Source organism: Strigops habroptila, chromosome 10, assembly GCF_004027225.2.
Source record: "Strigops habroptila isolate Jane chromosome 10, bStrHab1.2.pri, whole genome shotgun sequence".
Classification (NCBI taxonomy): domain Eukaryota; kingdom Metazoa; phylum Chordata; class Aves; order Psittaciformes; family Psittacidae; genus Strigops; species Strigops habroptila.
Genome location: NC_046359.1, coordinates 19,953,142 through 19,976,376, shown reverse-complemented (window position 1 = coordinate 19,976,376; position 23,235 = coordinate 19,953,142). Strand labels below are relative to the sequence as shown.

General features: G+C 42.6%; 1 protein-coding gene across 4 annotated transcripts in view; it reads right to left on the bottom strand.

Moving 5' to 3' along the window:
* The window catches only part of KIF26B (kinesin family member 26B), a 305,074-nt gene that overhangs the window by 23,853 nt on the left and 257,986 nt on the right, over positions 1-23,235 (bottom strand). For all 4 annotated transcript variants that reach the window (XR_003993480.2, XR_003993481.2, XM_030499568.2 and 1 more), the window contains exons 11-12: positions 5,906-6,068; positions 1,369-4,801 (exon numbers count right to left, since the gene is read on the bottom strand). Coding sequence is in view for 2 of the 4 variants with exons in the window: in XM_030499568.2 (XP_030355428.1) it covers positions 1,369-4,801; positions 5,906-6,068 (3,596 nt within the window). In the remaining 2 variants the exon portion in view is untranslated. The remainder of the gene's footprint in view (positions 1-1,368; positions 4,802-5,905; positions 6,069-23,235) is intronic.

Here is a 23,235-nt window from a genome sequence, read left to right as displayed (position 1 = left end):
ACCATGTAAACTGAAGGGATAGGAAAGAGGTTTTCTCATAGGATGCAAAGTTAACTTCAGAAAGACTGTGTCATCACTTGGCCTGTGCTTGTACCATGTAGAATGATCACTTTCAGATGCATCCTCCAAACAGGTACAATCAGCCATGCACTTATGGATATTGTTTTAATAGCAGTATCTATTGTATTCACATCTGTGCTGCACATGTTCTTTGTGCTACCACAGTCAAGAACATAAAGAGAGGGAGAGTTACACATTACTCAGTTCATTCACTGCAAATGAATCCCAGAGTTGAGTATCCCAGCAAGTGGAATGGCTGGTGAGTTACGAACTCTATGAGAATAACACATTTTGGACAGCCAGCACTACCGTAAGATAAGTAGCCACTGATATTTCACGTACCTGTGCGCTCCAGTTCCAATGCCAACATGCTTTTTTTTTCTTTTTCTTTTTTTCCAAATGTAGCTTAGGCAAGACTCACACTTCAGGTTGGGAAAACAGCACCCAGGAAAAAGGTGAGGTCACCAACTGATAACTGCTCCCCATCACCGTTCTACAATTTTCTGAAACTTGTTCAGGTGGGAAGATGTAATAGTTGCAACTGCACAGACTCTTGGTATGACCCATGAGGCTCTTGCAATTTAATTAAAAAGTCCTGATGTAGTGAGAAAGCTACTGGGGATTATATCTGAACAACGATGAAGTCTTCCTGATCCTTTCTATGATCACTAAAAAAGTTTCAGATTTGCAAGTGCTGCAGTACAGTAGTTCCCATGTACTATTATTAATGTAATTTATTATTTTTTATCAGTAAATTACTAGGAAAAGAAGGAGTCTCAACTCAAAAGTTAAAAACCAAGAGTCTCAGAGGCAGGATGACATTTATCAAGGGCATGGGCACAACTTTATTCCATCTTCTAGGTGGGAAGAAGGAATTCCGTGATGGTGTCAGCTGCAGGGCATCTTGTACTTTTGGGTATCCGAAGCACGCAAGGAGCAAAAGTGGACTCACAACAGATACTGCTATTCAGCAAGACTCTGATACTGTGCTGGTGAAACACATTTGAATATGGTTGCCATTGGCAATACTAACCAGTTTTAGGGATAAATGTTCTTCTGTTCATGCGAAATAAACCTAAGTGAAATGGGTGAGGGAGAGGCTCCACTGCAAAGGCAATTCGACCACATAGGATTTGTGCATGTTGCAAAATGAAGAGACTCAAAGCCCAGGACACTTACACTGGCCTCACTTCTTTGCTAAGAGATATAGCTGGTACTGAATTAGCTCACCTTTAGAGCTAACCTCCCCACCATATACTAGTTATCTGCTCTGGTCTGCATCCTTCTCTCACACCACCACAAGCTTACCTGCATTTGATCGTTTCTTTGGATTTTTGAGACTTCGGCACCTGCCACTCATGAAGCTGCTGTTCTCACTCATGGAGTCTTGTGCTGAAGAGCCACTCCCCGTCGCCTCACTGTCCCTCATCATGCTCTCATAGCCACTGCTCCCCCCACTGTGGTAGAAGAGGGCTGTTTTCCCCATGGCAGGGGGCAGCTCCCCGCTCAGGATGCTGCTATTGTCACTCCCGTGGCCACTGCTGCAGCGGTGAGGTTTCCGAGGAGGGGTGATCTTGCTGTAAGGTGAAGGCAGCATGTGAACAGCTGGCTTCTCATCTCCAGGAAGGCCCCCACGCTCATCTGTCTCTGGGCTTCCCCGCAGCTGTAAGCCTCTGGCACTGCCACTCCCTTGGAGCAGCTCCGAAATCCGCCCATTGACAGCCCGAAGGGGCAATTTAGAAGCAAGGCTGGAGCCCCGGTTTCTGCTGAGGGACTGCATTGACCAGGACATGTTCTTCCCACTTGGAGGCAAACTGGAGCTCTGCCCGACGGACTGAGGCAGTGACTTGGTTGAGAAGCTGAGAGTTTTGGTTGCAGAGGTGGATAGGCTGCGGGCCTTAGGACTTGCCAGCAGGAGCTTGCTGACAGCAGAGATCTTTGACTGGCTGGCTTTTGGAGAGGCACCTGCCCACTGGCAGAGGCCTGAGTTGGTGGGTGAGGACATGACACTACGGCTGAGGCTCCTCCCGGTGCGAGGCATGGTGCTGTCTTTGCCAGGGCTCATTTTGGAGCTCATGGAAGAAAGGCTTTCTGCTCTTTCCAGTGACAAACACTCATAGTGGCTTCCCGTGGACCTCCCAAGGGAGTTGGTCCTGCTGGCGAGCTGCTCCAATTTGGCACTGAAGAGCTTGCTGCTGCTGTTGCCGCAGTTGCTGTCGATGCCAGGGCCTTTCTGTTTGGCATTCAGCTCCTCAGGGAAGCTAGCCAGGAAGGACCCGGGCTGGCTGGAGGGACTGCTTGTGGTGCTGCTGGCTGCACTGTGCTGCGGGCTGGCTCTGTTCTTCTGATCCAAGCTTGACTTTCTGACTGGTGGCAGAGGAGGGGTCCCTTTGGGACGAGTGAGAACACAGTGTTTGGGAGAGACCATTTTCCTGTCCAGGCTAGCCTTAGAAAACTGGGGGAGGGCAGGAGAGCCGCCTCCACTGCTGTCAGTGGTAGTAGGATGGAGGTGAATGTCAGGCTCCTCCAGCTTGCTTGCCTTCGGGAGCCCTCGAGGGAGGCTACCATTCTTCAAGCCATCACTGGAATGAACAGGGCTTTGGGTTGCTGAGCCAGATGCTGCCACTTCACACCCATCCACAATCCTCTTTAGACTGTCAGACCCTGGGGAGATAGAGGTGTCCCCACTGCTGCTGCTAAACCTGTCCACTGGGGACTGCTTTGTGCTGTGCTCAGCCTTGGCTGAGACTGTGGCCATGTCAGGCCTTGGCCCATCGCTGCTCCCAGAGTAGTCCTTCTTTACATCTTCTTCTCTCTTCAGCCAAGGATCTTCAAATTTGATATCCTTCTTAGCACTGCATTCTCTCCTGTCATGGGGATGCGCAACCTTTGGGTCTGCAGTTACTGCCGGTACAGCGTCATCAGTGTCTTGTGCTTTGAAGGGATTAACAGCAATACATGGATACACAGTAATGTTTGTATTCATAGGGATGTAGCCTTCACAGCTGCTGAGGCTTGCAGTATTTTTGATTGTGACAGTAGTTTTCCCTAGAGCTGATATTTTACAGCCTTTGATGGGTGGCACTTTGCCAAAAGCTTCCTCCCCCATTTCTGACAGTATAAGCATGTCGTCAGTCACTGGCTTCTGTTTGTCACTTAAACAAATCATGCTGGCACTTTGTATGGTGCTCGCAAACTCAGATACAGGGGGTTCTGCCATTGCTTCCCCATGCCCATAGCATGCCTGGGCTATGAAGCTGTGGCACGACTGTTCACCATCGCTCCCTGTGCTCATTTCACTCAACCATGAGCTGATGGATGAGCGCCTGCTGCCATCATCTTGGGGTTTGTCATCCAGGCCCAACTTTGGAAGTGGAAGGAACTGTGTGATACTGACTTCAGACACAGGAGCTGCACTGGAGTAACATTCAAGATCTTCAGATATGCTGCTGATAATACTGACTGGCCTAGACCCAGAGGCCAAAGCTTGCACAGAGCAGTCACTATTAAAACTGATGATACTGGTTGGGCGCCCATTGTCAAGGACACCGCTAATGGTTAGCTCTTCTACAAGGGTGAACACCAGCTCATCCTCTCCATTCAGCTCTAACGGCTGCTGCACAGTCACCATGGTGGTGCTCAGAATCTCCTTCTTGGATTCTGGAGAAATGCTTTGTTGCTGACCTTCATCAAGAATGGTCTCTTCAAAATCCCCGTTGCTGGAGGACACTGACTTCTTCATGATCTGAGGGCTCATGCCTACAGGTGGGGTCCGGATTTCTGGCTGCAATAAAGATTCACTAGATGTCATACCAGTATCCTTACTCAGAGGAGCTGGTGGGGGAGTGGAGCTGGGCAGAACTCCTTTCTGTGTATAGACCTTGCACCTCTGGGAAGGAGAAGTTGGTGGCTTGTACTCAGATGTCTTTGAGAGGCTCGCAATGCCAAGCCGGGGTGAACCCATTGGCCGAGGTTTGCCTTCCACAAATCCACAGGTGTTGAGACCTTCTCTGCTGCTCCTCAAGCTGGTGCTGTGTGCTAACTGACAAGAGCTAAGCTCTTTACTAGAGCTGCCTGTTACACTCCTGGGAGAAGAAGGAGTTGAAACATTAGTAAGAGCTCCAGAAGGAACAGGGGAGTGATTTCTCTTCGTTTTGCTGGGTGTTGCATTTATATTTTCCTTGGCTACTCTATCAGAATACTGACATTCTGGCATCGTATCTTCCTTATCTGACTCTGGTAAGTGGCTAAGCTCTGCCAGCTGGCTTGAGACAGAGCACTTAGACATCTGGTTTGAGCTAAATTGAGCAGGCATCTCTTCAAAGGGAAATTTGTCGGTCTCTTCACTGCCATCTATGCAATCCAGCCTCTCCTGGAGCTCTGCAAAGGTGTTGCACTTCAGGCAGTCTCTTTCAGATGTGCTGGGCCCTGATTCACTAACTTCTTCCAACCTCCCCTCATTTTTTGTCTTTTGCAGAGCAGGAACTATGGGAACAAAGTCAGGGGGACCTTCATTATCCGTCAATTCCTTATCAGAAAGGGCAGTGCCATTGGGGCCAACGTAAATCACCGTGTCACATGACTGCTCACTGCTGGAAGAATAATCAGGATCACTTGATAAATGCAAAATAGGGAAGTCTGGGTCAACAGTGTTTCTAGAATGGAAAGGCCTCAGCTGGGTTGGCCTCCGCATCCTGCCCTCCTCGCAGGAGCTCTCTCCTCCAGAAGAACTCGAAGTGTACTGCAATATGAGAGAGACCACGACATTTCAGCATTGCAAACAGCTCCTTGAGCAAAGCACATATACAAAAAGGTCACAGTCACATCTAAACTGGGAAATTAAACTAAGGCACAGAACTCTGAAGCTTTTTATCCACAGCCCTACAGCAAATACACGAAAGTGTTCAGTGGAGAACCCAATGCCCCAACTCTGTGTCCCACTCAAAACCATGAGACTTCCAAAAAAAAGTACTGAACAAATGGATTTGGATCTCTTCCTTAATTGAGCCCAGCCAAAGAAATCAAATATTTGTCAAAGGCTTTGCTGATTTTGTGTGTGTGTGTGTACTATGTGAAGAGGAACAAGAAAACTCATTACACAAGGCACAGAAAATAAATGAAATTCTCATTTGATTATATTACCAGTGTATGGAATTGTATAACGTGTACTCAGAGGTCTCTGGAGACTGCTGTGACGGTGTGTGGACTGAATTCCTTCACTTGTCTCTCTTCAAAACAGTGACAAAAAAGGTTTTGTCAATCCATAGGCACTCATTGTGCCAAATTCAAACCATAAACTGTACAGAAGGAACCAGAACTCTAAAACATGAAAGTGGATACAGCCCATCCTCACTCTAATTCCTGGAAAATCTATCACCCATATTTAGAAGCAGTGGGAATAAAAGGATTATCAGTACTGGCGATGGACACACTGCTTTGCATTTATTTTGTTCCTGCTCTCTCTGAAAAGCACAGAGAATCTAATTCTTAATTAATCCCAATTTTCTTTAACTCTACAGCAGTTTCATTCCCTATTATTTCATTAGCACTAAAAGCATAACTGAAAACAAGTGCTCTCTGACAGCTATACCATTAAATGAGGCCAGCTTACAAACCTGCTATAGCAGATGTCTGAACACACTCCTCTGTATCTGAAGCTGAAGCACTTACCCCTCCTAGTCTCTGCTATGTGCTCTAAGCCACTTGCCTAGGACAAGGTACATACAACCCACACACTTTGGAATCAATTACTGATTTTGTTACACTCTGCTCTGCTAAGGATCATTCAGGGTCCTTCTTCCTCCCTCTTCCACCATTACAAGAAGGGAGTTATACACTGTCTTACCTTAGTTTTCTTTTTCTTCATCCTGAGGACCCTTGATGCAATCTGGATGGTGGACAGTGTCTCAGCGTAGTTCCCCGCAGCAGCTGAGATGTGAGCTATCATTGTGGTGCGGCAGTTCATGTTCCCCAAGGACTCCCGAAGTAACATGGTGAGCTTGCTGTCTCTGTAAAATAAAATTAATTAAGGCTACATTAGTGAGCAAGGTTTCACTTTGACCACCGTGATGCTGATGGGTCTTAGCAAGATTTTTTTCTCTTTTTAATGGAATCCTAATTAGTATTCTTCCTTAGGTTTGCACTCTGTTATTTCTGCAGCCGAGTATGCTGAAAGACCCTGGACCACAATTTAAACACCTTTCCTATTCCCAGTTCCCCCTTTCTGTCTTCTTCTGGCCTCAGTCCTTCTGTACTGTTACCAATGCCAATACAGAAATGCAGACCAGTGTTGCAGACTAACTGTGAAGAAGCCACTGCAGCAAACATCAAACTGCTGCCCTTTTCCAGTGCATAGTGTGCAAGCAAACTTTGGCCCAGCTCTGGAGGACAAGAAGGTAATGAATTAGATTAGAGAACCCAAATTTCTTCTTGCCTTCTAGGGCACTGGGTAACTCAATAATAATAATACTTAAATCATTGAAATTAATTTTGCCAGTCATGCCAGTGAAATACAAAACAATCAAGCCTTAAAACTTCACACAGTTGTTCTTTCATATTAGATCTTTTCTTCCACTGAGGCAGAAATCAGATTTTCTGTTCTTGCCATTTACTCTATTGTTCAACATAGGATAGCTTTTGAAATGCTGATGCTTTATTGTGGGGTTGTCTGTGACTGGACTAAGAATACGAATTTTAACAGAACAATGATGCATATATAACATCTCTGTGGTGATCATCTAATCCTGTAGTCAGAAATGCACCATATAATTTTTAAAGATAGCTTTAGTTACAAGGTGTACAGGCCAACTGGATGGTTAGTTGGGAAATGGCATCCTTCTGAAGAGAGCCTCTCCTACATTAAAGGTTGTGGATGATAGTTACATATGGCTGAAAGCAAAGACAGCAACAGCCTGGCATTTACCTATTGCTAAAGAAATTTCTTTCACTGTTGTAATGATAGCAATACCTTCAGTGACTGGGGATCAGATTTTTGGGGCTCACTCATCAGTATCTAATAAAGACCAGTGGCGCTTGCTTGCCCTTGGTCGTCCACTTATCCTTTCCAGCTCGTGGAAACTCTGCATAAAGCTGAAAGTGCTGAGAACTGAAGCTATGCCTCCTGGATGGGATTGACAGACAGGCATAAAAATTCTTGAACCTCTCTTTTTAATTGAGTAAACAATAGCATTTGGGATTCATATTTTGATGCAACTAGCAATAAGCCTGGGAAGCTCATAAACTGTGCTTCTCTTGAGATTTCCAGTACTTGCAATTTCCGGGATCACTGGAAAAGTAAAACATTTTTTGTTTCAGGATTTCTTCTTCCGTCTGCTCCAGTTACATTGAAGGCAATCTGGTGTCTTTGAGAAGCAAACAAACATCCAGAAAGACTATATTGAGACAGCCTCACTCATTTCACTTGTGACCTAAGGCTGCTTTGAATCTACCGATCCAGAGTTAATAAGCTGCTGTATCTCAGGTTAGTGGCCCTCCTTTCCATCAAGGAATAATTAAGATGTCAAATTTTGTACATCAGTTATTGCCACCCAATGCAGAGTTACACAGAAATTATGAACATCTGCACAGAAATCAATAACAAGCCTTTCATTTGCTAGTGCTTCTATCGTAGCAAAACATGAGACGACAGGGGAAAGGGCAAAAGAATACATTTTGAACATGTGGGTCTCCTGAGAATACATAACCCATACATCCAGCATCAGCACACTGCGGCATGGCTCTCTTAGAGGTATACGCATTATGAATATAAAATAATCTCTGCCATCTGCCTTGTACTGAAATACACACTTACAAGAAGAATGACAATGCAGAGGAAATACCTATCTATAATTCAAATGATTCTCTGACATACATCGATATGAACTAAAGGGCAGATTGTTTAGGATTAAAGCCTGAAACCAAGCTGCAAATAAGCCTAGCCAATGCTAATTTCTAATTTCAGAGTTTGCTCAGTCAGCACAGCCTGCATCTTGACTATCAACTTCACTTTGCACCCAGACAAAATAACTAGCTTTTGTGTCACTACTGTACACTGAAAAATAAAATAAAGTGGAAGAAATCTGCTAAACAGAATTTTGTCAATTCTGGACACTGTCATTTATAAGACCAGGTCACCTGTTCAAGGTTCACTGATCTCTCACAATAGCACCTACGAACTTCTAAAGAATAGAAAGAAAATCTAAGAGGACATAATAACACAAAAATGTGTGGCTTAATTTTTAACTCACCCTATCTTCATCAAGTAAAATATTAGTAAAATATTTTGGATGTCTCAATGAAATTTGCTTGACAGACAGTGTGAGACACAAAGTAGATACTTTGCTGTTCTGAATGCTGACATGGCATTTCTGCCTGAAAAGAAGAAAGGCTGTGAATTGTTTCATTAGGTGATTCATGAGCTGGTATTTGCAAAAGCAAAATTTCTTGTGAAAGCAGGTTTTACAATGAGAAGGTCTGCACTTCTGCACTGGAAGAGCTTTGAGAAGGAAGGTCTTTGTTGATCTCCTAGCTGTGCAAACTAAACTAAAACACAGGAAGTTTTGAAGAAACTCACAGGAAGGGCTGCTGCTCCAGGGTGCATGTTGCTGATTATGTTAAGCAAAGGCTGGCTTGCAGAAGGTCACAGATTTCCCAGCTCAGCATAGTGAAATGCACCAATGTCTTTATGGAAGATGGGAGATCTTCAGGAATGCTATGGCCCATTTCTATTCTGCTCCAAGAGCAATAAAATTATATGCCAGAGCAGCACTATGGCCTCATTTTATATACGTGTCTTCATTTTAAATGCATGTCTATCCCATCAACTAATGTTTTTATAGTTGCAGAAATCTACTATAACCTATCATGAATATACACAGAGAACAATGAAGACGAGGTCAGAATATCACACTTCTGACTCCAAAGCCTGTATATCAGTCAATTCTGTAGCTTTTTCAGTACTTAAAAGTTGCCTCATTTTTCTAACTGCATCACGTGATCTAATAAAATACATTACCCTTACTTGTAAACAATTTCTTGCCTAACTCCTTAGATCATCATGGCTAAAGCAACAGGTAAAACCCCAAAATAAAGTATGCAAAGCTCTATTTTTGGAAAAGTCCAGAGGCAGGAGGCCTGGGGGCAGGACACTAAACTCAGATGTCTTTAGGAAGTATGTAGAGAGGATCCAGAAAGGAAGAACTGTGCAGATTGCCAGGCAGAAAGTTCCAGTTCATTCCATGGAGTAGCAGCCCTCCACATGGAGAGGAGCTCTCTCTGCTTCATGCTGCTCCCTTACCTTCTCCTTATTTCCACCTTCTCAAATTACAGCAGCTACTGAAGGACTTGTAGTGCTATTTTCTGAACTTCTCAATAGCTACCTTAAGGAACCCTAGTAGGTATTAAACCTCCACAAAACTGAGATGTGGTGGTGCTGCAGTAAGCAGTGCTCTTTGTTTTTTCTCTTCAGAGACTTCACCATGCAAACCAGAATCCGTATAAATTAGTCCTTTCACTTGCTCAGTAAGAAGGAAAAATGTACATCTTCATGCTCCTGATATATATCTGTATTTTCCTTCCTCATGAATCATTAATTATACCCAGATTCAAACAATACAGAATCTTACATTGAAGAATGAAGTATTCAACATCATAGAATCATAGAATGGTTTGGGTTGGAAGGGACCTTAAAGATCATCTAGTTCCAACCCCCCTGACATGAGCAGGGGCACCTTCCACTAGACAGTTTGCTCAAAGCCCCATCCAGCCTGGCCTTGAACACTGCCAGGGATGGGGCAGCCACAGCTTCTCTGGGCAACCTGTGCCAGTGTCTCACAACCCTCATAGTGAAGAATTCGTGAAGATCATGATATGTTTCCTTGGAAGTTGCATAAATCCCACTTGCTTATATATGCATTAAATCAAACTCTTTAATTTCATGACTGGATACTACTTTACCACTAGACTCCTGTCTCAATCACCGCACAGGATAAACAGTGCTCACTGAACAAGACGTTGTCCAGGCTTTCATTTAATCCTTGCCTTTTAATGTGCAGACTTACGCCTTATCTACTGTTAGGTCTATACGAACTCAGCTCTGAATCCAGAATGACTGATTTTTTCAAAGGTTTGTGTTGTTTTTCCTGTGGTACTCATCAATGCAGTATCTGATGAATGCCTCTGAGGTGAGGTATATAAACCTCTGATAATACCTGCAGCATTGAAGACTTCACTAAGTATAGGTATTTGGTGTGAAGCACTGATCTTTCAGAGCACTGGGCATTATATAGTCTTTTATATTCAACATACAGCTAGCTTTGACTTCTCTTGCAGAGAAAATGGGGCGGCTGGTTCTCAATCTGTGTACCCAGAAAACCAGGAACATATAATTAGTAGCCTTCTGAAAACTTTAGGAATGCATTGGCAGAGACAATTCTCAGGGCGGTATGAGCTCCCCCCAGAATAACTCTGTTCTCTTCCACAGCCCTCGGTCCTGTTGTCCATGTGTCTTCAAACTTCTGCTACAAATTAGGGAAGGAATTTATTGACAACCTCGCTGTACAGCCCTGATTCATCCCTAAAGCAGGAAGCAGGCCCTTTATCTACCTTGAAAAGATAACTGGGGAGGGGAAAGAAGGGCAAATCCTGCAAAGACAATACAATATATAGCCCATGCAGCCAAAGTAAGTTTGCCTGGAGAACCCTGATTTTGACATTTCCTGCCCCTGTAGTGATTGATGTCACAATCTGAATGCTGTTATATGTATTTTATGTAATTTCACGTGGATTTGTGTTTACACTTCAATAAGACATCAGCAAGCCTGGAACCTTCCTATGTACTAAAAAGCCTCAGCTGCCGAACTAGCTGACTAGCTGGCAGCAACAGCTGGCTGCCACCTTTAGTGTGGACTAGTAGAGAAAGAGGACATGACTCAATTTATCATGAGGTTTTGCTAGTATTTGCTGCTTGCAGAAAAACAGTAAGACTTAGGAGCAGCACAATCCTTTCCCGTGCTGTAGGAGAGCTGTGCTCACATGTTTTCACGTCTTTTTTTGCAATGTTCTTCTCTCATCAGACAATCCTGTTTTCTACCAGTGCATATCCCGGGCTTTCCTCATCCAATCTTCTTGCTCATTCTCACAATATGATCCTCACACCTAACATCCTAAGGTCTAGCTCCTCACTTGAACATCCCATTTCATCCTGCTGTGGTCTAACCAGCTGCACCAGACTCTTCCAGTCTCCAGCATCACTGCTAGACATTCTCCTAGTATTAATCTCCTCTTTTCTCATCTCTTGCTCCCACTAATGTCCTCCACTGTCACTGCCTGACCTCCAAGGTCCCTCTCCCCACTTGAGTCCCCCCAGCTGCTCACTGATACCCAGCAGAGGAACCCCATAACCTTGCCATAATTTGGCATGGCTGACTGCATCATGCTGCCCAGGTGAGGTGCAGGCCAGGGTGAGGGGACATAGCATGGGCAGTACCTTCCTCTGTCAGGTCCTTCAGCTTTATGAGAATCTGTGCAAGCAATGTGTTTGAAGTGAACTACACAGAAAAGAGGTAAACGGTAATCACTTTTGTTTAGGGCTGAAAAATAGAATTCATGAATAGAAAATGAAGCAATAAGAATATATATTATGCTCAGGAAATTTGCAGTTTTCATTGCCCAGCATCTCATTCTCTGTATGGGAGAGGCAAACACATAACTGTTCCACAAAAGGAGGGAATATTAGACAGGAAGATCCAGCTAAAGTCTTGGAATAATGATCTTTCTGTGCAATTATTTAGCCAATTCTATTATATGCTTTGTTTTGAGGTCCCCCCGCCTTAATAACAAATATTTCCTGTCTTCCCTTTCTTTTCACCCCCCTGCTACGAGGATTTTGGCTATTTTGTGACAGCAGCAGCACCATCAGGAATAGAAATAATAACATTCCACAAGGGATACAATACAATATTATAACTAAGCTTCAGGAATTGCAAGGGTGTGTGTTTGTGCTCTCTATTAATCATATACCTTAGTGTCTTCCTAGGCACTTGGCCAAAAGGAGAAAGTCGTCAACTCCCTCAAGGTGTTATTGTTACAGGATCAGATAATGTATGCCCTCAGGTGTCTTGTAACCTCATTATTTATAAAGTTATATGAAAGGAAAAATCTCAGTAACTACGGTAGTGATTTTTGATCATGAAGTCTTGACTTTCCTCCCTTGTGCTGATGCACTGCTTTATTCATAGTTATAGATGCTTGCATAACAAGGGAACCATATATATACTCCATTTGGTTTTGACTCTTATTGCATGGAAATAATCTCTACAGAGGCAGCTTATAGCTTAAAAGGCACAAACCCAACAGTGGATGTTACACGTGTGTAACAGCTGAGTTCATGATGAACCAGTATAGTTTGCTTAGCTATTCCTCTCCTTTCTGTTAAGAATTTCAATAGAGGGAGAGAGGAAATGGGAGCAATGTGTGTACACACAGTCAAAATGAGGCCAGGTGGAGTGATAAAGCCCTCAGTGGTTCAGCCATGTAAGCCTGGCTTTGTTTGCAGAACGAAGCGAGGCAGTTGAAGAAAGATAGGTAACATTTTGGACCTTTAACCCAGGGAATCCTTCACGTGGTGAAATGAGGCATTGGGGAAATAATGAACTCATTCCAGGTGGAAGCTGACTAGCCTTAAAGGGAAAATTAAGCAAAGTGGAAATTTCCACCACCACTGCAGTTAGTTATCTTGTACGAAGCATACCAACGCAACCCAGAAAGCTGTGCTTACTGCATGGGAGAAGGGGGAGCCAGCTGAAAGTACTGCACTGAGGGGATACTGTGCTCAGGTTCATGTACTGGCAAAATCACAACCACATCTGGGAGGGATGTGACACTGCAGCAGTCAAGAGTGGGAGAAAAGTGTTGCTGCAGCCAAGTATGGGATAATACAAACTTAAATTCTAATATTAAAAAATGCATACAAAATGTAGGGGGGTTTCCCTAAAATTCTTATCTTTTAAGAGCCTGTGTGCAAATCTCATATTGCAGAACAAGCCTTATGCTCGTGACAATACACAAGCATGTGGCAGATGCACAAAATAGCATCTTTTGTTTCTTTTCAGCAAAGACCAGAAAAGAAAATTAATGACAGAAGGAGCCTCAATAGCTGCAGCTACTCTGATTCCTTGAAACAGACTGAATATCACACCATAAAAGGGCTCATTCAAAAGTTATAACTTTTGCGTAAAAGTTGGTCCCAAAGCTGATGAAACTTAAACAGTCTACAAAACAGCCAAGGACCCTGTTATGCAAAAATGACATAGAAGTGTCCCACTCTTTGGAGGTCCCACTGAGTGATCTCAGCAACTCAAGCTTATCCATAATAGACCTTACAATAATAATATCTTACAATATCTTACATAATATCTTACAATAAAGCAGTCACTATCACACAACAGCTTCACTTTTACCTACGTATTAAAGAGTGCATGGCAATATCAAGCTAAAGACATAAACTGTTATTTACAGGTCAGTGTGTTACCTCAATGAGAGCTCAGAAATCCAGATGTACTTTAAAGTCACAACAAGTACAAGTGTTGGGGTGGGAGGGAGGAGGTGGTTGGGAGCACAGCTCTGCTGGAGACCAGTGATGGTTTCAGAGAGAGGACTGCTCTAAAAATGGACAAAATGATCTCTCTCCCATCTGTACTCCAACTCTCACCACAGAGCCAAACATCATTCACAAGCAAGAATTAAAACAACACAAACAAAGCTAATCAAAGATAATAAAAAAGGAAAAGGATCCTAGTGGTCTGCCTCATTATAGTGCCAGCTCCTAATAAATTCTAGCTGAAAAACAGAAGCTCAATTGATCCAGGGAGCTAATTAGGCTCAGCAACTTCATGTTGGATTTAGAGCCAGATTCCCCAAACCAGCAATGCCACTGGTTAAGAAAATGTATGCAATAAATATTGTGATTTACAGGAGAAAAAAAAATTCCCACAGTTAAACCAGTTAAAAATTCCCACTAATGATCCAGATTTTAAATAATTTAAGGACTCTGCATGCAGCCAGGCTCTGTGCTAACTTCTACCAAAGTACACACACAGAGCGAAGTATAAAGCCATCCCTCCCCACCCTGCCTCTCCTTTTTTGGCTCCCTTACTTGGAAGCATTACAGCAACCACAAGTTTGGTTCAACTTATCTCTACGAAGCCATTTGGTTGCTTTATATGAGGAGGCAACAGTCATATCTGCTATGGAAGAGCAACTGGAGCAGCTTAGGAGCTTGCTCGCCATTTCCTTCAGCCTGCCTGCACCCTGAAAGCACAGCAGGAGCACTGGGAAGGGAAAGAGTGGAGTGTGGCTAGCCAGTGCCCATGCCCATAGAGCAGCAATAGGGGAAAACACACAAGAAAGAAGCATGAGGAAACATCCCCTGCCAATCTGCTGAGGACACATTCTGGAAACCACCTTCACATCAGGTAAGCGCACAGCAAAGAGACACCCAACAAGGGCATTTCCAACACCCCTCCATCAGCAGGAAGAGCAGGATCCACTCCCATTGTTCAGTGTCTTTGCTTGCGGTACTGCTGCCCCCAGCTCCCTCTGCCTCCACAGGGTCAAGCAGTAGGGTGATTAAAGCAATGCTCTCCACTCCGCATTCAAGAGGCTAAGCAATGGGGTTGTTTTTCAGAAGGCCTCAGCTCCCTGCAGCTCAGCTGCTGCCAGTGTCATTGGCTAAAGAGCCACCATCAGTGACAGCCCATGCAGAGAAGGCAGGGAAGCAGCCACCACAACTCCCCTTTCAGTGCAAACAAGCACATACCTACCAGCCCGTCACAACTCTTGCATTACCCACACAGTTAGGTGACCTTTCAGCAGCCACACTGGTGAATACACCATGGCAATTTGGAGCGGGACAGAAAGGCTGCTCAATGCTGCACCAACCACTCCCGCACTGCCCAGCCAGAGGCAGCCCGCCCTGTGCACACAGTGGCTCCTGTGAGCCTGGGCAGTGAGCAACAGCGCTCTGCCCTGTGCTTGCAAGAAGTGTTACAATTCATACGTACTGAGAGTGAAATACTAGGATTATTTTCTCAAATGAAAATTAACTTCAAATGTTTGTAACTGATCCATGAATATTCATGATCTTTTGGGAGGACTTCATAATTACTTCGTTCTGGTTAGGCCCATATGATCTGGGCCTAACCAGTAGCTATAGCAGTAGTTTACAGTCCTTCATCAAGATGCCAACAATTTGGCAGCATGACCTTCCCAGTTTCCTGTGCTGGAGAGCAGCTCTAGTTATCCTAATTGCAATCCCAAATGGAGTGGTACCTGAAAATAAATTGACTGCTGTTCAGTTTTAGAAACCACTCCACTTGGCACTGCTACAACCGTAAATAGATGACATCTCCAGAAAACTGGGAAGGTCACTCAGCAAAATACTTCTCATTTTGATAAGTAAGATTTTATGTGCCAACCTCCTAAAGCCTTCAGCCCACAGCATTATAGCAGAGGGTAGTGAAAGTACATACACTCCTATGCGGAAAGGAAAAAAGGGGAAAAAGAAGGCACATTTTGGCTGTCATCAGTATTATGAAAATTATACAGTTCATCTATGCTACTCACTAGATGTATTCCTGAAGAAAGTTAGGTTTAAGAGTTCATACTGCCTATGCACCTGTGCACAAGCTTGCCTCCTCACCTCCAGCAATAAACTTCTAGACTGTTGGCCAATTTGAAGAAACTTTGAGAAAATAATATGAAAGCCTCAAAGATAGTAAGTCTCTATAAATGCTGTGAGAATTGATAGCTGGATGGATGGAGAGAAATCAATCTGTGCTCCCACAGACAAAAGACTGAAACTCCTTAAACTCCACTCATGACCACACCAGAAAAAGCAGATAGATGAGAAATTCCCAACCACAGAGGAATTTTCAGCCAGTATTTATACCCTTTTGGATGTCAAAATTAAGCGACAAATTTTTAGAAACATCATTTTCTTGACGCTGATGCTCTCAGAACTGTTCATTTAGATCAACAGATCAAAAAATATGCAGTCATATAAAAGTAGGTCTTAACTGTAAGCTGTCAAAACACAAAGTAAACCAATGAAAATATTAAACTAGCAGCATTAAATCAAAATAAACAGTCAGAAGCCTCAAGGCATGCTTCCATCTCTGGTAATCAATTTATTACCTCTTAAATTCTTCGTCACATAGAGCTCCAAACTCTTCACAGAGAAGAAGGAAACTGCTAAAAGCTGCTAAAAGCAGCAATCCCTATCCAATGGCAAGGAAGATGGACTTTGCGGCAATCAAGTGATTGGCTAACCTAGGATGGGAATCAAGCAGGTGAAGCAAGTTCCAAAATGGGGAATTTTTTATGTTTCATCTCCCACTGATCAGCTAATCTCAGTTGCTCAGCTCCAAACCATCTAGGAATTAAAAAACCATGTTATTTAAGAATTCTGTATTGGCATGTACAGGTAATATGCACAGATTCTAGCAAATGTGCATGCCTCTCCTTCAAAAAATCTGAGTCAGCAGTATGGTGGCTAAGTATGGACTTAGCTGTCTAACTTTACACATTCTTTCTGAGAATCATAGAATGGTTAAAATTGAAAGGCACCTTAAACATCATCCAGTTTCACCCTGCCATGGGCAGGGACACCTTCCACTAGACCAGGTTGCTCAAAAGCCCATCCAGCCTGGCCTTGAACACTGCCAGGGATGGGGCAGCCACAGCTTCTCTGGGCGACCTGTTCCAGAGTCTTGCTGCCCTCACAGTAAAGAATCTCCTTCTAATATCTAATCTTAATTTCCCCTCTGTTAGTTTAAAGCCATTCCCCCTTGTCCTGTCACTACATGCCCTTGTCGCTCTCCAGATTTCTTGTAGGCCCCTTTAGGTACTGTAAGGCTGCTGTAAGGTTTCCTCTGAGCCTTCTCTTCTCCAGCATGAACAAGCCCAACTCTCAGCCCATCTTCATAGGAGAGGTGCTTCAGAGGTATGAATAAAATAGTATCTTCTGAAGTCAAATATATGGCATTGAAGTTAAACTGTGGAACCACAAGCAGTTTTATGATGACATTTTTGGCAGCGTAGGGCCAAATCTAGCAGCTGCTGCAGGGCAGTGGGAATTTTGTCATCTATAAACACAGGCACAAGAAAACTAAATGTTTGGTTGTTTTATCCCTCTCACACTCCATACTTTATTCACAGAGACTCCAAATAAAACTCGAGGGACTCCAGTCTCCATACAAGTACAATGTACTGTAAGTAAACATGGCCAAATCAATATATAAAGATTTTTAATGTATATACATTTGCTATTTAAACCATTTGGAGATAGGCTGTATCAAATACATTTATCTTCATCTATGCAGCAATTTAAAATATTAATGATGCACATGCATTTTTCATGTTATCTGAAGTTTCGCTCCTCCTTTTAACAGATTTGTCTATTTATTTTGCCCACTATAATACCATTAATTAGACAAGTTCCTCAATAGGTTCTTCTATTTCCAGTACTTCAGAGATCTCCTAATAGCCTGTAACTGCAAAGGAAAGGAACTCTTTTAAACTTGCCATTTAGGAGCTGTTACATAGCTTGCAGTTTTACCTGATGTAACCAGAGCATGCTTTAGAGTTTGATAGGTATCTATTACACCCAGAAAATCAACTGTAAATTCAAATTTTTCCATGCTAATAGCTGCCTCTCCACAATATTGGTAGTCAGAATAGATTTGTGAGTGCCAGAAAGCAATATACAGCTACTAATGCTTGTGTATATTTATTTTTAAATTATAAAAGGGTATCTATTGAAGAGTTAGCTGTTTAAAATCCAAGAAGCACTAAAATAAAATTTTTAAGAGAAGTTGAGCCAGTTTCTCATAAAAAGCTCCTTCAACCTTCAACCGTCTTCAAAAAGCCCCAAACTGGACTCATTTACAATGTGCCTGGAAGGTCCCCCGTCTGTTTACAAAGCCACTGTTGAAGCTCAGGAATTCATGCAGCTGAAAATAGCTGAGCTGCAAGAATATTTTGGCAAAGTACTCAATCTAGTCTTGCACTCTCTCCTTGGCATCTGCACTCCATTTCAGAGCAGCAAGCTGGAAGCCACCTACTCACCTATTTGCCCATGCGCTTTGGTTTCCATTGCTTTCACTCCCTGGGGTTGGAAATGCTCCTGCCACATGTACAGACACCACTTATGCTCTTTTTCATGCTCTCTCTATTGCCTAACTCTATTTGGGTATGCAAGCCAAATTCATTTCATCTCCTCTCACATGACAAGCTATCCTGCTCCCCTTGTCAGTCTTTCTTGTACTTGTTTCAGCCTCAATTCATCCTTCATATATATGGGTGACCAGGGCTGTATCCAGGAGAGGAATCACTAACCCCTTGTACAAGAGCATTACTATTTTTCTGCTGTCATTCCCAACACCTCCTCAGATTTCATTACCTTCTCACTGTTACATCAGCTGTGGACACCTGTGATCATTAACCAATATGCCTAAATAAGCACACACACCCCACCCCCTTTCTAGTTGATGAGCTGATGAGAATTCAGTAGAAATTGTTAGCAGTCCACCAGGGCAATCCCTTGCATTAGTGCCATTTCCATTACTGTAGTCCTCGAGGTCCCACAGCTGCTCCTCTATAATATTCTGATCTTCCGTTGTACAGATGATGGCTCTCAGCTTTGTGTACTATGATTAGCATGCTCCTGCTTTGTCTGCCAAGGCTGTTGATAATACACTAAATAAAATCTCTCCCAACCCTGGTCCTTGAAGAACTTCCCCAGTGGCCTTCCCTCTATTCTCATAGCTCCCACTTCAATGCTAGCTACTGTTGTCTCATCAGTCTTCACTACCTGATGTGCATCTTACAGCTCTTTGTCTTCTTCAGCTTAACTAATCATTTCTCAGGGAACAACAATTCAGTTATTTACTCACGTCTACACAGATTAAATTTACCACTGTTCTTTCACCCAGAAATTCAGACATTAGATATTATGTCCGCATAAAACAGAGGATCAGGTTGCATCCAGAAGCTTGTATCCAAATATATCACCATTTTGAAAGGCATGTTGAATTAAAATGCACTGACAGCTGTTCCAGATTTCCATGTCTTGGAAACAGTCTAGATATTCCAAGACTCACCCTCTGAGAGGGCAATACCTGTTGTCTGGATTTACTCTAAAGTGAGTTTTAACTCAGGCCTTTCAGGATTTGTTGCTCTTACATCTGAATGCTAATACTGGATTTTTGTTGTAGCAGGACTTTCTTAACATCTCAGTGTTAACCTTTGCAGCTACTGCAGTAAGAAAAATTGATCACTTAATTCAGACAATCTAGCATTGAACACATTTAAGCTCCTCTCTTTATCCCTCTTCCTCCTCCATACACACTGATGAGCAAATCATTTAAAGAGGAGTTTGCTGACTCTAAGAATTTTACTCAGCAGGAAAATACATTCATCTAATTGCATTTCAAATGGCGAGGATCTGAATAAATAAACAAGTTGTTCTATGAATAGAGGAATTAACAAAGACTAGTTTTCCTGTGGGGTCGTGTGCTCCTGTGGGAAAGTGTTCCTTCACTTTCTACACTTCTGCTTGTCCCCTATTCTGCATAGTTCCTATGACCTCACTTTGCCATATCCACCTAAATCATCTCCTCCAGCTGCAGCTCCTTCCTCTATCCTTGCTGGCTTGAGTGTGCTGGCTGGCCAACATTAGGCTCAGCTGGCTGGTAAGCCAGCAGGCAATGGAGCAGGTAACTGCTGGCTTCACATCTTCGCGGCCCAGCCTGCTTCTGCCATTCCTCTCCTAGTCCCAGGAGTCTTGCACAGACTTCAGATATTGGAAGGCCTATCCCTGTGTTAGATCTGATTGGAAATGGTCCATTAAATGGCCAATTAAAAAATGTATTCAGATGACTAGCAATGAGATTGTGTGATCAGGTATGCTTCCACCTCTCAGGCGGTGCCTGAAAATCTCTTAGAGCACATATGTCAGAGCCAGTCCTGCTTGTTGAGCTTGCCACACAGTTGCTTCACAGTTTTAAAGCACAGCATTGTGCATAGCAGTCATTCTCACCACCAGCTACTGAGAACAGACAGGACATTTCCCATATTAGCATTATGAGAGTGATTAGACCCACCTAATTATAGCTGTGCAATGACAAAAATCTCAGCTCATAGATGTCAAGTTAGCCAGGCTTGTAAGTCTTTCATATCTTGTGACTTAGATTATTACTGCTTTATAATTTTTTAGATCCATGTCATGATGTTATGTCCACTTAATTCTGCAGGACAGCAGTTCTCAAATGAACACGGAGAAAATACAATCAATAACAAATGGGCTGTTACAAGAGTTCAGGTCATTATTGCATTGTTAATATCCCCCACTAGTTCGGATTTCATTTTTCTTTGTGTGTGATGTATGACATATTAAATACATAGCGAATGGCTTAAAGGCCCTGTTTTGTTTTCAAGGCCATTACTGTACCATTTGAAAAAAGTAATAATGACGCAGAAGGGACCAAACAAGTTTTGACAATATATGAATCTTCCTGCAGCACAGCTGATTTGCATATAGCATAGCTAAGAGGTGTACTTGACCCCAACATTTATATATATATAACTCATCATATATAAAAAAAGCTTCACTTCAGTATTTTTGTTGCAGTGTAATTCCAAGAAACATCAATTAGCTATCAAATGCTGACAACTTGCACTTACCACTGGTTAGGGCTAGATATGAACTATAAACCTAGCACATTACCATAGTGCAACATCTCTTTACCAGCCTAGCTTTGCTAGCTAATCTTTCCTACTAATTCTTATTTAGGGACCTTCTGGCTAGCTCATCTGAAAATTACACGCTAATGATCTGAGCAAAATTGAGAGTTTTAAATGGTAACATGGGAGAAAAAATAATTCTGTTTGATCTCTTTAACTTATGATAGATGGCATTTAATCAATTAGCACAGCAGAACATACCATTCCATTTCAGACCTGGCAAATACAAAAGGAAACAGAAAAGGGTGAGAGCTTCACTCCTTTCTAGACCTTCTCCACCACATAAAAGGGCATCAACATATAGTATCATGGAATGTTTAGGAGCAGGGTTACTGAGACAGCAGTCAGGACACTTTCCTGTGGGTTTCCTACAACTCTACCATACAGGATTGCCAAGGATGCAACTGCTGCTAGTAGAGGGCACCTGTCAGAGACAGAGTCACAGCATGGTGCACAGTGTCCTACGGAGATGTCGGGCAACGGGGTGGCCCAACAGGTATCCTGGGGTTCTTGTTGACAGGTAAGCCTCCAGAAGGTTTAACATGGGGCACTGGGTCCCCAGAATGCCTTAGAATCAGAAATGTGGCTTCCAGGTATGCCTGCCTCCTTCTCCCCACCTGCTTGAGATTATGAAAGTATTTGAGAGACTGCAGCCAGAATTCAGATTCTGAATAACCATGGACTAAAAATACTGCAGCAGTGACAATGAGTGCTTCATAGTTATTTGCCAGAACTCCATGATAAATAAAAATTACTTCTGAAATATACTGGAGATAAAAAAGGAAAAGAACAGGATGTTTTGTAACGTTACCACTTCTTAATGAGTGCAAAGGACTAAAGATGGTAGTATGTAGGTAGGAACAGGTGGGAAAATGCACCTGATCCACATTCTGTAAAGCTTGTTAAATTAAGGACATTGTGAGATATAAAAGCTCTATATTTAATAATTAATATAAACAGATATTTATCTCAATATAAACATTGAGAGCAATGATAGAAATATTTGAGAAGAAGCACAAGATCACATTTAGGGGCTATGTCCTTTCCTGCAATCTAACTGCACTGGAGTTTCTTTTCTGAAGGCTACAAGATTCAGGCAACAATACCAGTGTTGTGCCCTGTGTTTACTCGTTCCCACTCTGAATGAGTCAAAAACAGAGATAGTCAAAATGCACAGTAATGCCTTGAAAAAACAATTATATCTCTAAATCAACCACTCAAACACATCCATTGCTGGTCTACACTTGTGCAATTCAAAACTTGGATAATGACAGAGCACAGTATGTTGAGGGAGTTCTTAACACTCATCTAGACCTGATCTTAAGACAATAAGTACATAGCCTTTGACCTGCCAGAAACTGGACCTTTTTCCTAAATACAGTAGTAGGGAGAGGGGTATTTTTCTATTATGGGCTAAAGGAGCAAGAATCTCTCAGGTCTCCCCTTCTTGGAACCTGCACAGCAAGAGAAGCGAAGATTTGCTGCTCTCTGCCCATCTTTCTAGATCTCCCAAAAGAATGTTCGCTACTTAAATATGCAAAGTTTTGCAGGTTTAACTGTCAGAAATGCTTAAATGCCAGACCATGGGGCTCAGAGATGTTCATTTACTATGAGAAAAGAGCCTGAAGGAAAAAGCACCGTACATGTTCCTATTGTATATTATGAGATTAACCAAGAAGAATTTATTCTTGCATTCAGGTATTGAGAAATGCAGTGAAAGGTCATATGGGCGGCATATCATTTATAATGTCAGCATAGAATACTTAACTCCTTCCCTTTGTATTTAAGACAAAAATTGTTGATAAATTTTATTAGTTGGCTTCTGGCGCAACAATTCAGAACTTACAAAATGTGCAGTCTTATAAAGGAACTTATATGAAGCTCCATTTACTGGCACAATTAATGGGTAATACACAGAGAAGAATACAGAATTCATTAGTCTTAATATGGATTATAGATTAGATATTAGTAGGAAACATTTGGACTTTTGTAATTCTGGGAGATGAATTAACATGAAGCAACACACTGGTAATACTTACCATGAAGTATACAACTATTGCTTTTATATCTATTTGGATAGGAACATAAAATTATTAAGAAAGTTATTTGTGTTCTGAACTTAAGGTTACTTTCATCTAAGAGATAACATAGCTGTTTAATGAATAAAATAGATATGTAATTGCTAGTCATAATGGCTCTCACATACCAGCACTGTTACTGCTAGGGTTGAATACTACCGTACCATAATTTCATACAGAGCCTGCAACATTCTTTATTCATGGCCCACAACTAAATGTCCCCTGCTGGAAAGATGTGGTACCACATTCAGATTTACAGCAGCCAGAGCTCTGCCCCAGACAAGACCCTCATCACCAC